This window comes from Corapipo altera, unplaced genomic scaffold (genome assembly GCF_003945725.1).
Source record: "Corapipo altera isolate COAL_440 unplaced genomic scaffold, ASM394572v1 55, whole genome shotgun sequence".
Classification (NCBI taxonomy): Eukaryota; Metazoa; Chordata; class Aves; order Passeriformes; family Pipridae; genus Corapipo; species Corapipo altera.
This window is the reverse complement of record NW_020884882.1, coordinates 4,854,636-4,866,877: the sequence shown is the minus strand read 5'-3', so window position 1 is coordinate 4,866,877 and position 12,242 is coordinate 4,854,636. Positions and strand designations below refer to the sequence as shown.

Genomic DNA, 12,242 nt, shown 5'->3' with positions numbered 1-12,242 from the left:
AATATCTATTATGAAGAAATATTCTTTGACAACATGACACTTTATCTCTAATAGTAGGCTTACTTAGGGCGAATGGCAAAGCAAAGGGAATAAATGAAAAACAACATCTCAACACACAGCAAGCCAGGGAATTGGGAAAGGAATATATTTACAGATTGTGCCTTAAGAAATAGATGCAAAGCTACTACAGAATTTGCAATACTAAAACATTTTAGCTTATATGGAGATGCGTTTTTGTTCAATGACCTCAAGTGTTTAGACAGACATTGATTTTTCGCCAAAATATTTGTGCAAGGTGACCCAGAGAAGCTGACTGAATAGTAATGAAGTCTGATAGTTCAGATTAGATGTGATGTCTGTAAGAAATGGAGATTTAGATGTATATGACAAGATTTCTTGTTTAACTTGCAAAGCATGGTGTGAGGGGCAAACTTAGGGGAGTGACAGAGTGCCTTGGTGGGCACTTGATTAATAAGAAAGGAGGAAGAAGTAAGAAAGGATCAAGAAACTGAAAAAGGGGCATCACTTATTATGATGCTTGTTTTCTGGAGCAACTGTACTGAGGCCCTGCTTCCCAGGAAGTGGCTGGGGATGACCTGCTCATGGGACAGAGAGAGTAAATCTTCTGTTTTACTTTGCTTCTGTTCATGGCCTTTGCTTTTGTTTTATTAAACTGCCTTTACGTTGACCCATGAGGTTTATTTCATTCTATTCCCTGGTCCTGCTGAGGCGGGGAGTGATAGAGCAGCTTGGTGGGCTCCTGGCTTCCAGCCCAGGCCAACCCACCACGTGTCTGTACTGAAAAATGCAGATTTAAGTGTACATGACAGGATTCCTGCTTTAACTTGCAAAGCACGGTAGTAAAGCCAAGCTTTATAGAGTTTGACAAGGCACCAAATTTAAAAGTATAAAAAAAAAAAGAAAGTAAGGCAAGTCAGTAGACAAGAATTCTCCCTTTTCAAATACAGGGTTATATCAGCACATGATGCTGTGCAGTTCTCTCACATCTGTTCCACGCTCAGTATTTTTAATGCTGAAAATGCATCATGTGGTCAGAATCTCTTGTGATTCCTCACAAATTACATCTGTCTTCTCCTTTCACCTTTTTCTATCATTCCTGTCTTATTCAAGCAAAATCCTTGTCCACTGATCCTTAGTGGTGTAGTTTGGATGCCAGAATTTCAAATTACATTAGACAGATGAGAAAATGCATAAGAGAATCCATGTCTTAATTTATGTTGATGAAGAAAATACCTCCAATCCCCTTTTTGGCTTCCCCCTGCCCCCCCCCCCCCCCCCCCCCCCCCCCCGTACAGAAGAAAATAAAGATTTGTATGTTTTTCTTTAACAATATTTATTTATAAGTCTAATACTTGTTTCAGTAGCACAACTGAAGTTCATGTATAAATTGACTTAGATGCAGCTCATAAGAAAGCTTTAAATGGTCTGTTTCCTTTCAATGATAGAACTTCATATGGTGAAGAATGAAAATGGAACAGTGACAAATTAGAGAAAAAATAATGAAACTTGATTTTTGAAAATGAGAGTGTGGTCGATAGTATAATTTACTGTGATACTTCTCCAGATGTATTATTCAGTTATAGTTGTAGCTTTCTACAATATACACAGTAGAATTTTTTTTCTACAGTCTTCTGAATTGTATATTTGCCACTGTCAAGAGACTAGTAGGCTGTATCACCTGATTCAGCCCTGTAAATTCTGTATTTTTTGGAGTGGGAGGGAAACAGGAGAATTGGGAACTAAAATTCAGTAGCCTGGATTCTTCAAAATGTTCATTGCTTTTGGTGGCAGCGTGATGGTGGGAAGTATGAGAAGCTGTGCACTTCTGTAGGTGGAGTAACAGTTTTAAATCTGTGAGTCTCTTTGGGATTTCGTTTCTTCTGTTCATCATATCTAAGTCTTTAGGATGCTCTGAAAGTGCTTATGTGCTCTGGCCCAAAGCACACTGTGACAGGATAATTCTCAGCAGGCAATTCTTTTGGGACTAGTTAGTTGGCATAGATTAGAGGAAATTCCTCATGTAGAACATGAGTTGAAATCTGGGAAGGGTCATTAATTATCTTCTTCTTCTAGTTTTGTTTCAGTTTACGGGGCAATCCACAGTTCCATGGATTACATGGACTTGGGCTATAGAGAAGGACTGAAAAAGTTCTGAGAGAACTATTTATATATTGCCAAGAAATTGGCATGGAAATATTTGTGGTCAACTGGTATGTTTTTAATAGAAATTATAAAAAATATGATAGATCTTTTATGTTTTTTTTGTTCTAAATCGTGTAAAGTTTTATGTCTGTGTAGTGACAGCAGTGACAGATATTCACAGCACTCCTCCGTTCCTCCCCCTTGCAGTTCATTATACAATTTCTCTCCACCCTCACAACATTTGTTCTTTGCTTTACTTAGCTAGCTGCAGATACAAAAGTCTGTGCCAGCACGAGTCTAAATCTGGTCTACCATGTTCTAACTCTTGAAGGTGTGCAAAACCAGACTCTTTTATATCACAGTAGCAGTAGTCTGCCACAGTTGAGGCTGTTAGTTTTACATCGTGACTGAGAAGCAGCCACAACTATTGTTGTGCTTAGTGATTCTGGGGAGAGCCCAAGAACACCCTGCGTGGGCTGCTGTGGGGCAGAAGAGGAAGTCGTCTCACTTATCTTAACCAGAATTGCCATTTGAGTTCTGATTTCCAATTGTTTTTATGTTGATCCAGCAGCTTTGATTTTTACAGCTTGCATTTAGGATTGTGTGTTAGCAGCATCTATATCAAGTTTGCCTTTATTTTGTGTTACAGCATTGTAAATATTTTAGAATTAGTTTCCCTTTGCTTAGCTAGAGTTTTATAGACATCTGATGTACAGAGACCAGGTGACTTTGGGAAAACATTTACTTGTAAATAGTTTTTAGCATCAAGTAATAAGTATTGTCTAATTTAGCATTAGAAGGATGTATCTCAAATCATTGTTCAGATCAGAGAAAACAATTCTTTTGACTATTTCTAGACTACTTGATGGATGTTGCTGTTGCTTAGCACTTGTAGCATAATAGTAGAGAGAAGGTTCTTGGCCAGGTGAAAGAACAGAGTGATTTTGTGGATGATTATGATTAGATTTATTGCTAATATATTACCTAAATGTTACCAATGCAGTATCTAAATAACAACTCTATGACAGTATATCTGAACATGGTCCCTCCTGTTGAGTCACAGGCTTCATTGAGACCTGCTTGCTTTCTAAATTTCTCAGAAAAGTCTTGGTGCATCTCAGTCCACGTAACCTTGGTTTTGGTCAACGGTCTGTGTCCAAAGAGTGTATCAAATAAGCAGGTTCAGCCAGAAAAATTCAGGTTTACAGACTTTGGACTTGAAGAATTCACAACTAAAAATCAGCAAAGCACCTGTGTAGCTACTTTAGGATTTTACCTCTGTTTTGGTCTGGATCTTAGTGCTGTTGCTCACCCATTCCTTTGGGCTACTCTGCAGGCATTCTTGCCAGGGAGGGGATCCACCTGGAAGCTGCCTGTGACCTTGGGAGACAGTTTGCCCATTTGGCCCAGTCTTCAGCAGCATTTTACACTGTTTTGCAGGCTGATGTGCACCAAAGTCAGCTGCAAACATCTCAGCTCTGCTGTCTTTGGAATGTATTAATGATGTGAGCATCCAGACAGTTCCTCCTGCAATATTCACCTGGTGTGCTTTATCTCAGGACAAACCACATTGCACGAGAGATGGCAGAAAGGGAGAGGGCCTGTGTGTGTGTGTGGGTGCAGGATACAAGCAAAGACCCGTCTATCCTTTGTCACTGTCACAGTAGTGAAATAATTTTGGAATGCAGAAGATGTAAGCCAGTCTTGGGGTCATACACACTTGGTATATTAGTAAATTCCAAGTGGGAAAGCTGCTACATCTAGAGGAGTTGTAAATTTATTGGCAGCTTTTAAGTTTATATGGATAATTAAAAAGATGATGAAGTTAAGAAAAGGTAAGAATTGCCATTAAATAAAAGCAGGACCATAAATGAGTGGCCTACATTTGTATGCTCTTAACTGAGAGTGCCTAATAAGATGCAAATACTAAGAATTAAGATCTGGACATTTATTAAAACAATGCTTATTTAATGTCAGAATTGACTCAAAGTTTCTGACTGTATGGAATTCTAGCAGTTGGCAATGCTTTTTTCTATTTGAAATAACCGACAAACATGATTTCAAAAGGTTGTTTTCTTAAGGTTTTGCATTTTTTGTTTAGTTTAAATGGTTGTTACAAACTGACAAATTTACCTGCAATTGTGTAAAACATGACAGTAATATCAAATGAAATGTTTTGTTGTTTGTTTGTCTGGTTTTTTTTGTTGTTTTTGTTGTCTTTGTTTTTAGAATGTGGAGTTGCAGAATATTGATTAAAGCAAATATGTCTCATGACATATATTTATGTCCCCTAATTCCTGCAATTAAATGTTTTCTGGTACAGACTGTGTGATTTTTCAGGAATTCTTATTTCTAAGAACTCAGTGTGCTGTGTAGGCAGTGAATAGAGGGGAAAAAATGAGAAGGAAAACAAATCGTCACATAAATATATAATCTGAAATGAACATCATAAACCATAGAAATTTAGGATAATTATTGATGTTCCAACCTTAATGTGGGCAAAATCCATTTTGATTTTGATCCGTGTTGAATAGGGAATGCAAGACTTACCTCCTGTACAGAGAAAGACCCCTGTGCTCAGATGTAGAACAGACATTTTAGATCAAGTTACTGTGTTTTGAAAAAACCTAGTGGTGTAAAAGAACAGTAATGTCAAATAGGAATGTTACTATCCACCATGGGGCAAATTATTTTTAATATATTTTTCTTTGTTACATCTATTGAGTAAAGTCTGTCTATAAGTTTATATATTTGAGTACTGTGAAGTTGCTGTTGCCTTTCTGTATAACTCAATAAAAGTCTATTTTTTTCTGTTGAAGATACTTTTTGTTGAATTCAGTTCTTTCTGTTGAATCTCCTTTGCTTGCATCTGACCTTTATTTATGTTGATTTTGCTTCATTTTTTCATTTACCATGCTGTTCAGTTTTTGGATGCCAGAAGAACCAAGGTTTGTCCACTCTTTGCAGTCAATTTATTTTTCAAAATTCAGTATTGTTTAGTGTGGGGTTTTTTTGTTTGCTTGTTGAGATACAGTAATCCTGTTTACTAAACATGTTCATAGCTTTAGCTGCCAAAAAGAAAAAAAATGAAACCAATCAGCCCCTTCCTAAAGCCCCTTTAATTATAGTGAGTGCTTTGATTGACTTCCTAAACAGCAGTACTGTTGAGTACCATGAAGAGCAGAATTTTCTTTAGTCTATGAAGTAATTTAGAAAACATGGAATACTGAGTCTTTCACCTTTGTAGGTACATATTGACTGTACTAATGGATGTGTCACTGCCTAGTGTTTGGGTTTGTTGATTTGCTTTTCGTTGCTATTATTTTTCTCTGTAGCTGACATTATTTTGTGTCTGTGTATGTTGTCTTCTTTTTTTCCTAGAAGCACTTGAAAGATATCATTATGGATATTGTCACCTGCATCTGATATTTTATGAGGTCATTTGATATACTTTCATCACTAATTCTAATGACTTTTTGTAAGAGCGTACAACAAAAGTTAATCCAAGACTAATTCTACCTTCAGATCCTATATTGATTCTTTTTCTTTGTTTTCTTTATTGCAGCATCTGCAGTTGACAATCCAGGCTCTTCAAGATGAGCTTAGAACCCAGAGAGACCTTAACCATCTTCTGCAGCAAGAAAGTGGAAACAGAGGGGCTGAGCATTTTACCATTGAGCTCACAGAGGAGAATTTTCGAAGGCTTCAAGCAGAACATGATAGACAAGCTAAAGAGCTCTTCCTGTTGAGGAAAACTCTAGAAGAAATGGAGCTTAGGATTGAAACACAAAAGCAAACGCTAAATGCCAGAGATGAATCAATAAAAAAGCTTCTGGAAATGTTGCAAAGTAAAGGTTTGCCGTCTAAAGGAATGGAAGAAGACAATGAGAGAACTCGAAGGATGGCAGAGGCTGAATCTCAGGTTAATCATTTAGAAGTGATTTTAGATCAGAAGGAGAAGGAAAACATGCATCTTAGAGAGGTAATGAAAAACTGTTTGTTTAAAATATTTATTTGTTAAAAATAGTTGAAGTACTTGTTGCAGTTTTAGATATATAGAGTATTGAATGTTTTCTTTTTGTGCTCTAATTTTCTTGTGAAAAAGATAGTATGCATTTCTTTTACATCTCTAATAAATGCACGGCAGGACTATGACGTTTGAAAGCAAGTATAGGAAATGAGGGAAAAGAAGTAAGTGTATTTGGGGTTTATTGTCTCTGTGTTACTGTGCAAAGTTTTTGTATCCATTTATTTTCACAAACTGGTGTTTGGCCAATGAAGACTAGACCTGTTGAAGAGGGAAGTGACACTTGCTGCTGCTGTAAACTGAAGAGTCATGAGTGCAAACTACCTTTGTGTTTGATTTTTATACCTCTGTTGTTTGAAATGAGTGTTTTAAATGATTTGCCTTCCATATAAAAAAAGGCTTCTGCCTATGTTTGTTTCTAAAGTATTTTTGTGTGGTGATACTCAAACTTTTAAAGTAAATATACGGTAATGTTGCCACATTAAAACTATGGGCTGATGGCTGTGCTTTGAGAGAACCTACCTGCACCAGCTGCCCACGTCACTTGTAGATGCATTTTTGGGACTGGATTTGGAATGATTGGATTAGTACAACTGAAAGAAAATCTGGCTTGGTGTCAAGCCCATCTGCCCCTTGGCATCCCAGCAGCATTACCGTGTGAGCAGTGTCAGGCAAACGAGACAGGGTGAGTCTCCCTCACAAACACCCTGTTGTAAGAAGGGTGAAAATTGCAGGGAGGTGGTGTACCAGCTGCCCACAGCAGGGGAAATCAGGATAAACCGATGTGTTTCCTTAGAAACTCAGCAGCAGCGTAGTCCCATTGAACTTCCAGTCTAGTAAAAAGACCGATTTACCCAACAGATCAAAGTGTGAATGAAATTAGTGCAAAAGCAGAGAAAACTATTATTGACCCTTGTGTATGACTAAACCTATAAATGTTAGAGATTAGGAACAGCTATTTACATCTACAGAATGTTGTCAAAATACTTTCTTTGCTGTGGGCAAATTCTTTTATATTTAGCTTATGGTCTTCCCTAACCTAGAATATGTGTTGAGAACTCAGTAGTATCTGCTGCACATCTCAAGATGAAAAATTAGAAAATTTTGCAAGGCACAATGATGCATTTCAGTCAAATTTTCTCATGAAGAAAGGAATCCTTGGATCCTGAATCTTTTCACAGGCAAAATTTTAATTAAAAACTGATGCTACCCATTCATGGATTCTGAAAGGAGTTGCATAAGGAGTTAATGTTGCTGAGTTTGTGATGAGAGAGAACTTTATGAACAAGTTCTATAAACTAGCAGACAAGTTTCTGGATTTAGATCTGCTATTCTCAATCTGTTTCAAAGGTGGATGATTATGTGATTGTATTTTATCTGTTGCACCAGTATCACTGAAGTTTTTGAATCCTTGGTTAGTCCAAGGAATGCTGAAGGGAGATCTTACCACTTCTTGTAGACTGTGCATGTTTCTCCTGTATTTATACTGAATTAACTTGATGTTTCAGAGTTCCCCCTGGGTTGTCCTCATGGGCTGGGGAAAAGGTTGTGTCTCCCTCAGTTTTCATGAGGATATAGAGGTTGTCTTTTGTCTGGAGTACTGGATGGGGTTTACTGGAGTTTCTGCTGGTGACATGCTGATATGCCTTAGTAACTGTTCAAGGTTAAAAAATTTACTAGATCAGTTGTCTGGAATGTGTCCCAGCCAACTTGGCAGGAACTATCTAGTGTTTTGGAGCTTTTGACTCACAATTTCCTTGTTATTCTAAGAATTCAAGGCTTTGGGTGAAGTTTGTCTCTCCAACTCTCTTCCTGTTGTGCATGGCATTTATAGGTTTTCATTTTTATATTTTTTTAAATTTCTGCATATTTGAAGTTTGTTGTAGGGAGCTTGGATGTATGATGTGTAGACTATGTGAACTCTTTAGAAACAAAATGTTTGGTAGGTGCCTGTTTGTTTATCTGGGGCTCTGGATCTGATTGATCAAATGGGCTCTTGGAAAATGTTCTGAGGTTCAAATTTTGTCTTTTGCTTCCTCATTATGGAAAGTTGTCTGCATGCTTTGAAGCAATATCAAACATTATGTATAGTTAAAAATATTACATATTGTTAAAGGTCCAAGTAGATCAACTTTTGATCTTTATGTGTAGCTTGGCAAGTCTTTGTTGTTCTGCAGTGCTCATTTGAATTGCTGTCACTGCTTGTAGTCTTCATCGGGCACAATACAGTTGTTCAGCACGAGAAACCAGGAGTTATTGTGTTGAATCTTCTGCAGTAGTCTCCCCAGCGGACTGATATTTTTATTTTCTTAGCTGGTGTTTGTAAGTTTTCACCCTAACTGTGTAAATGACTCTGCAGAGTTAATGGATTTTTTTTTTTGTTCTCCTAAGAATGCTTTAAAAGTAAATCCGAACTTGGATACATTTTTACTGAAATTAATTCATCAATTGTTTAGTGGTCACTCTAATTGTGTTAATCTTTCTGTATCTCTAACAAAATATTTGTCATTTTAGAACGTCATCTAAAATATCCTGCTTTTCTTATTTTTACAGGTTGGATTATAGATCTCAAGTGTTGATTATATTTCTGAGAAACTAGTATATTGTCACATGTTTAATTCAAAAACAGAAACAAGCGTTCAGGATTTGATCAGTTTTGCTAGTTTGTTTTCTGACACTGCACTTGAAACTGTCTGCAACAGAGGAGGTTCAGACTGGACCTCCAGAGTAATTTCTACATGGAAAGGGTGGTTAAATATGACCTTTCTTCTTGTCCTTAAGTCTCTACCACTTTGTCAGTCATGAAACATTTCTCATATTAATTTTCTGCCCATTTCACACAAACATACACGTTACCAGAAAGCAATATCCTACCGTTCTGATTCAAAATGATTGGCTGAATATCCAAGAACCATGCAGAAATTTCTCTTTTTTAAGCTGCTGATTGTTTCTTTTTTTCCCCCCGTTTCTGACCATAGCAGAATTTCATAATATAACTGCCTTCAAAGATCTGGAATTTCTCCAGGCCTTAGATTATATTTCTTAGAGAAAGTACAGGCAAGAGTCATGGAATTGGCTAGTGTACCAGAGGCAGAGAAATAACTCCAGAAAATAAAAAAAACCACACCATTTTTTTTTAATTTTGTTCTTATATTTTTAGCAGATACGTACTGACTTTGGTGTGTTAACTTCCTGACCTTCAAAGATTTTACCTGTGTGCATCTGTAAACTTTGTTTCACAGAGGCATACTTTTGGTGACAGGTTTACTCAAGCTGTGTGTTTGAAGGTCTTAGGAATGGCAAATGTGAGGCTTATTATCCAGGAGGAGGAGACGAAAGCTGAAGTTGGAATCCTGCTCTTTTACAGGAAGAGCAAAGAACGTCAGTAAGGTTCGTTAAAATGTTGGGAAATAAGCTATGCAAAAAATGGGGTTAGATTTCTTTCCATGTATCAAGGAGTTTAAAACCTGGGCAATAAGCTTCCACATGGAGAGCTGAACTTAGTTCCTGATTCGCAAAGCGAGAGGGAACAAATAGAACTCTACACAGCAAAAAGTGTGAGCATGTGTTTCTGCTCCAGTTTTGGAGATGCAGCCTCTTGGGGAGAGAATGTTGAGCTCTTTTTCATCGTTTCTGGGAACTTCTGCCCAGTTTGCTCTCAGTTTTCCATCACTGAGTTAGACTGAATCCTATGTCTGTGACTAACTAACCTCACTCAAATATTTATCAAACCCCAAAATGATTAGCATTTGCCTTGATAAGGAAATAATGTGTCCTGTAAGGAATGAAGTGGTCTTTGCAAATAGACTTAAGAAAAAGGACATTCTTGGTCTGGTAGTCTCCCAGTAAGTATGTTAGTGGTTGAAAATCTGCCTCGAACCCATAATGACATACCATGGCATTCTTCATGTTCAGAATTAAATAATCACGGAGATCACTAAATATACATTCCTGTCAGAAAACACAAGATGCCTGCCTTAAAATTCTTAAATTGGTTATCACATGTCTCTTCTAGAATTTTAAATAAACATTTGTTTCTCTATAACTTTGGGAGAACTGTAGGTAATATGGGGATTTTGTCATGTGGAAATCTAGCACAGATGTTTGGTATTACTTTTTTTTAAACATAGTGACCACACATTATTTACCCTAAGTACCATTAAGTATTTTTTTATTATTGCTATTAAAAACTTGCCTTAGGCGAAGTCCCCCTAAATCTCTAGTGAAGTCAAATGTTAAAATTCCAGCAAGTATTTTATTATATATACATACACGTATATTACACATGCCCTCTCTGTACAACATGCAATTTCACTAAAACAAATTCTGAGATCATATAGGAATTTATATACACATTTTAACTCTTATCTTGCATGTATTCTTAAAATAATGTTGTTGCCCATGGTTTAAAGCTGCAGCTTTTTTATATTTAGTAGAAAGAAGAACAACACAGCTTCTTTATTATAATTTAAAATGTACTTCTAAACTTTCAAGGGTTTTTTTAAAACTTTGCTCTATCTTTGAACTCAGCTTGGTCAAGTAATGAAGGCTGCTGATAGGATTTGAACTGCCATCATGAATTAGTTATTGCATGTTTTTAAAGTTATTAATGGAGCAGAGTTCCTTCTTCCACTGTGAATAGAACAGATGCCTTGCAGACTTTTGGTGTTTACTGTAAATGTCTTACACTGGAGCCAGTAGTAATTTACTAAGGAAATGCTTTATCGACACCAAACATTTCTTCCCTGAAGTTGGTTATACAGATTAACAACCATTCTAGACTGAGCCTTTTTATTAGGTTCATTAGTGCCTCTTTGCTTTTATTTCTCCTGGCTCAACTCAAAATATTAATCTTATCAGTTGCTATAAAGACAGTTGCTTTCTAGCAAAATATCAATAGTATTATGTGTTTTTAAGGTGACCCCTTAAGTATACAGAAGGACTTTGCAGTGTTGGCAGTCACTGCAGACATGAGAAAGTAGGCAATCTGATTATGCTCTAGGGAACAGTTGTTACTTCTAACACACCCCACTCAGGTTTTACTGTGCCCCGTGATACTCTTGCCAGGACACTTGATTGCAATAGACTTTATAAGTCTATGAAGGATTAGAAAACTTTGTTCATTTAGAAATCAGTTTCTTTACAAACAGGATTGACCTCCATGACAATATCACGTGTAGTTTGGAGTCTAGAGTACGACAAAGCTGTCAGTTTGAAACAGACACCTCTCCTAGTAGCAACTAAAGGAATTATTTTAGGAAAAGGGAGAAAAATCCATTTCAGGAGTAAGCTGGATTTTCTGTACCTTCCCATGTGTGGAGGTGATAAATGTTGATCCTGCCAGCATTCCTGGAAAGTGCATCCTTTAGAAGGCACTCTGGGGACTGTCTTGAATTGCTGTAAATGAATATTGTCCACAGATGTGAAAATACTGTCTTTGCAGGGCTCCTTGCTCAGTTCACACATTTACTACTTTTTGGCTGCATGTAAAGATTTTACAGACAAGCCAATAATGAAACAGAGAAAAACGATCAGTTATCTATGGTAGGTTTTATTTTCTTTCATCTGCTCTGTTCTGTAAACATGCTGCTACTCATCTCTGTGCCAATAACTTCATTATTCTATAATGGAATTAATTTTTTCTAGCTCCATCTTGTCCTTTGTCATATGAATGACAATAGCGTAAGTATGTGACTCTCATAACTGACATGTTGGTGTATTTTCACAGAAAGGGTCAGAGCTGAATTTCCAGGGAAGAGGAGAGGTGGTTACCCTTGAATTCCAATGTATACTTTTCTGATTTAGACTCTCTCCCAAGTGGAAGATGTACCCAGAGAGTAGTTAAGCCATGGGAATAGATTGCCCAGAGTTGTTGAGGAACCCTCTGTGGCCCAAGGGATACAAGATACAGATCTTAAATCCCACAGAATTTATGCTCATAGAGCAGTTTATTATGCTTAAAAGCACTTTTGAAAGTCATTTGGTCATATGATGTGTTATCTTCAAAATTTATTTTAGAATTATTTTCTTTCAGTAATTCTGTTCTCATTAG

At 36.9% G+C, this 12,242-nt stretch overlaps 1 protein-coding gene across 9 annotated transcripts in view; it reads left to right on the top strand.

Annotated features, from left to right (window-relative positions):
• Positions 1-12,242, top strand: part of ERC2 (ELKS/RAB6-interacting/CAST family member 2) — a 433,721-nt gene that overhangs the window by 53,046 nt on the left and 368,433 nt on the right. For all 9 annotated transcript variants that reach the window (XR_003527258.1, XR_003527257.1, XR_003527256.1 and 6 more), the window contains exon 3: positions 5,729-6,145. Coding sequence is in view for 1 of the 9 variants with exons in the window: in XM_027640844.1 (XP_027496645.1) it covers positions 5,729-6,145 (417 nt within the window). In the remaining 8 variants the exon portion in view is untranslated. The remainder of the gene's footprint in view (positions 1-5,728; positions 6,146-12,242) is intronic.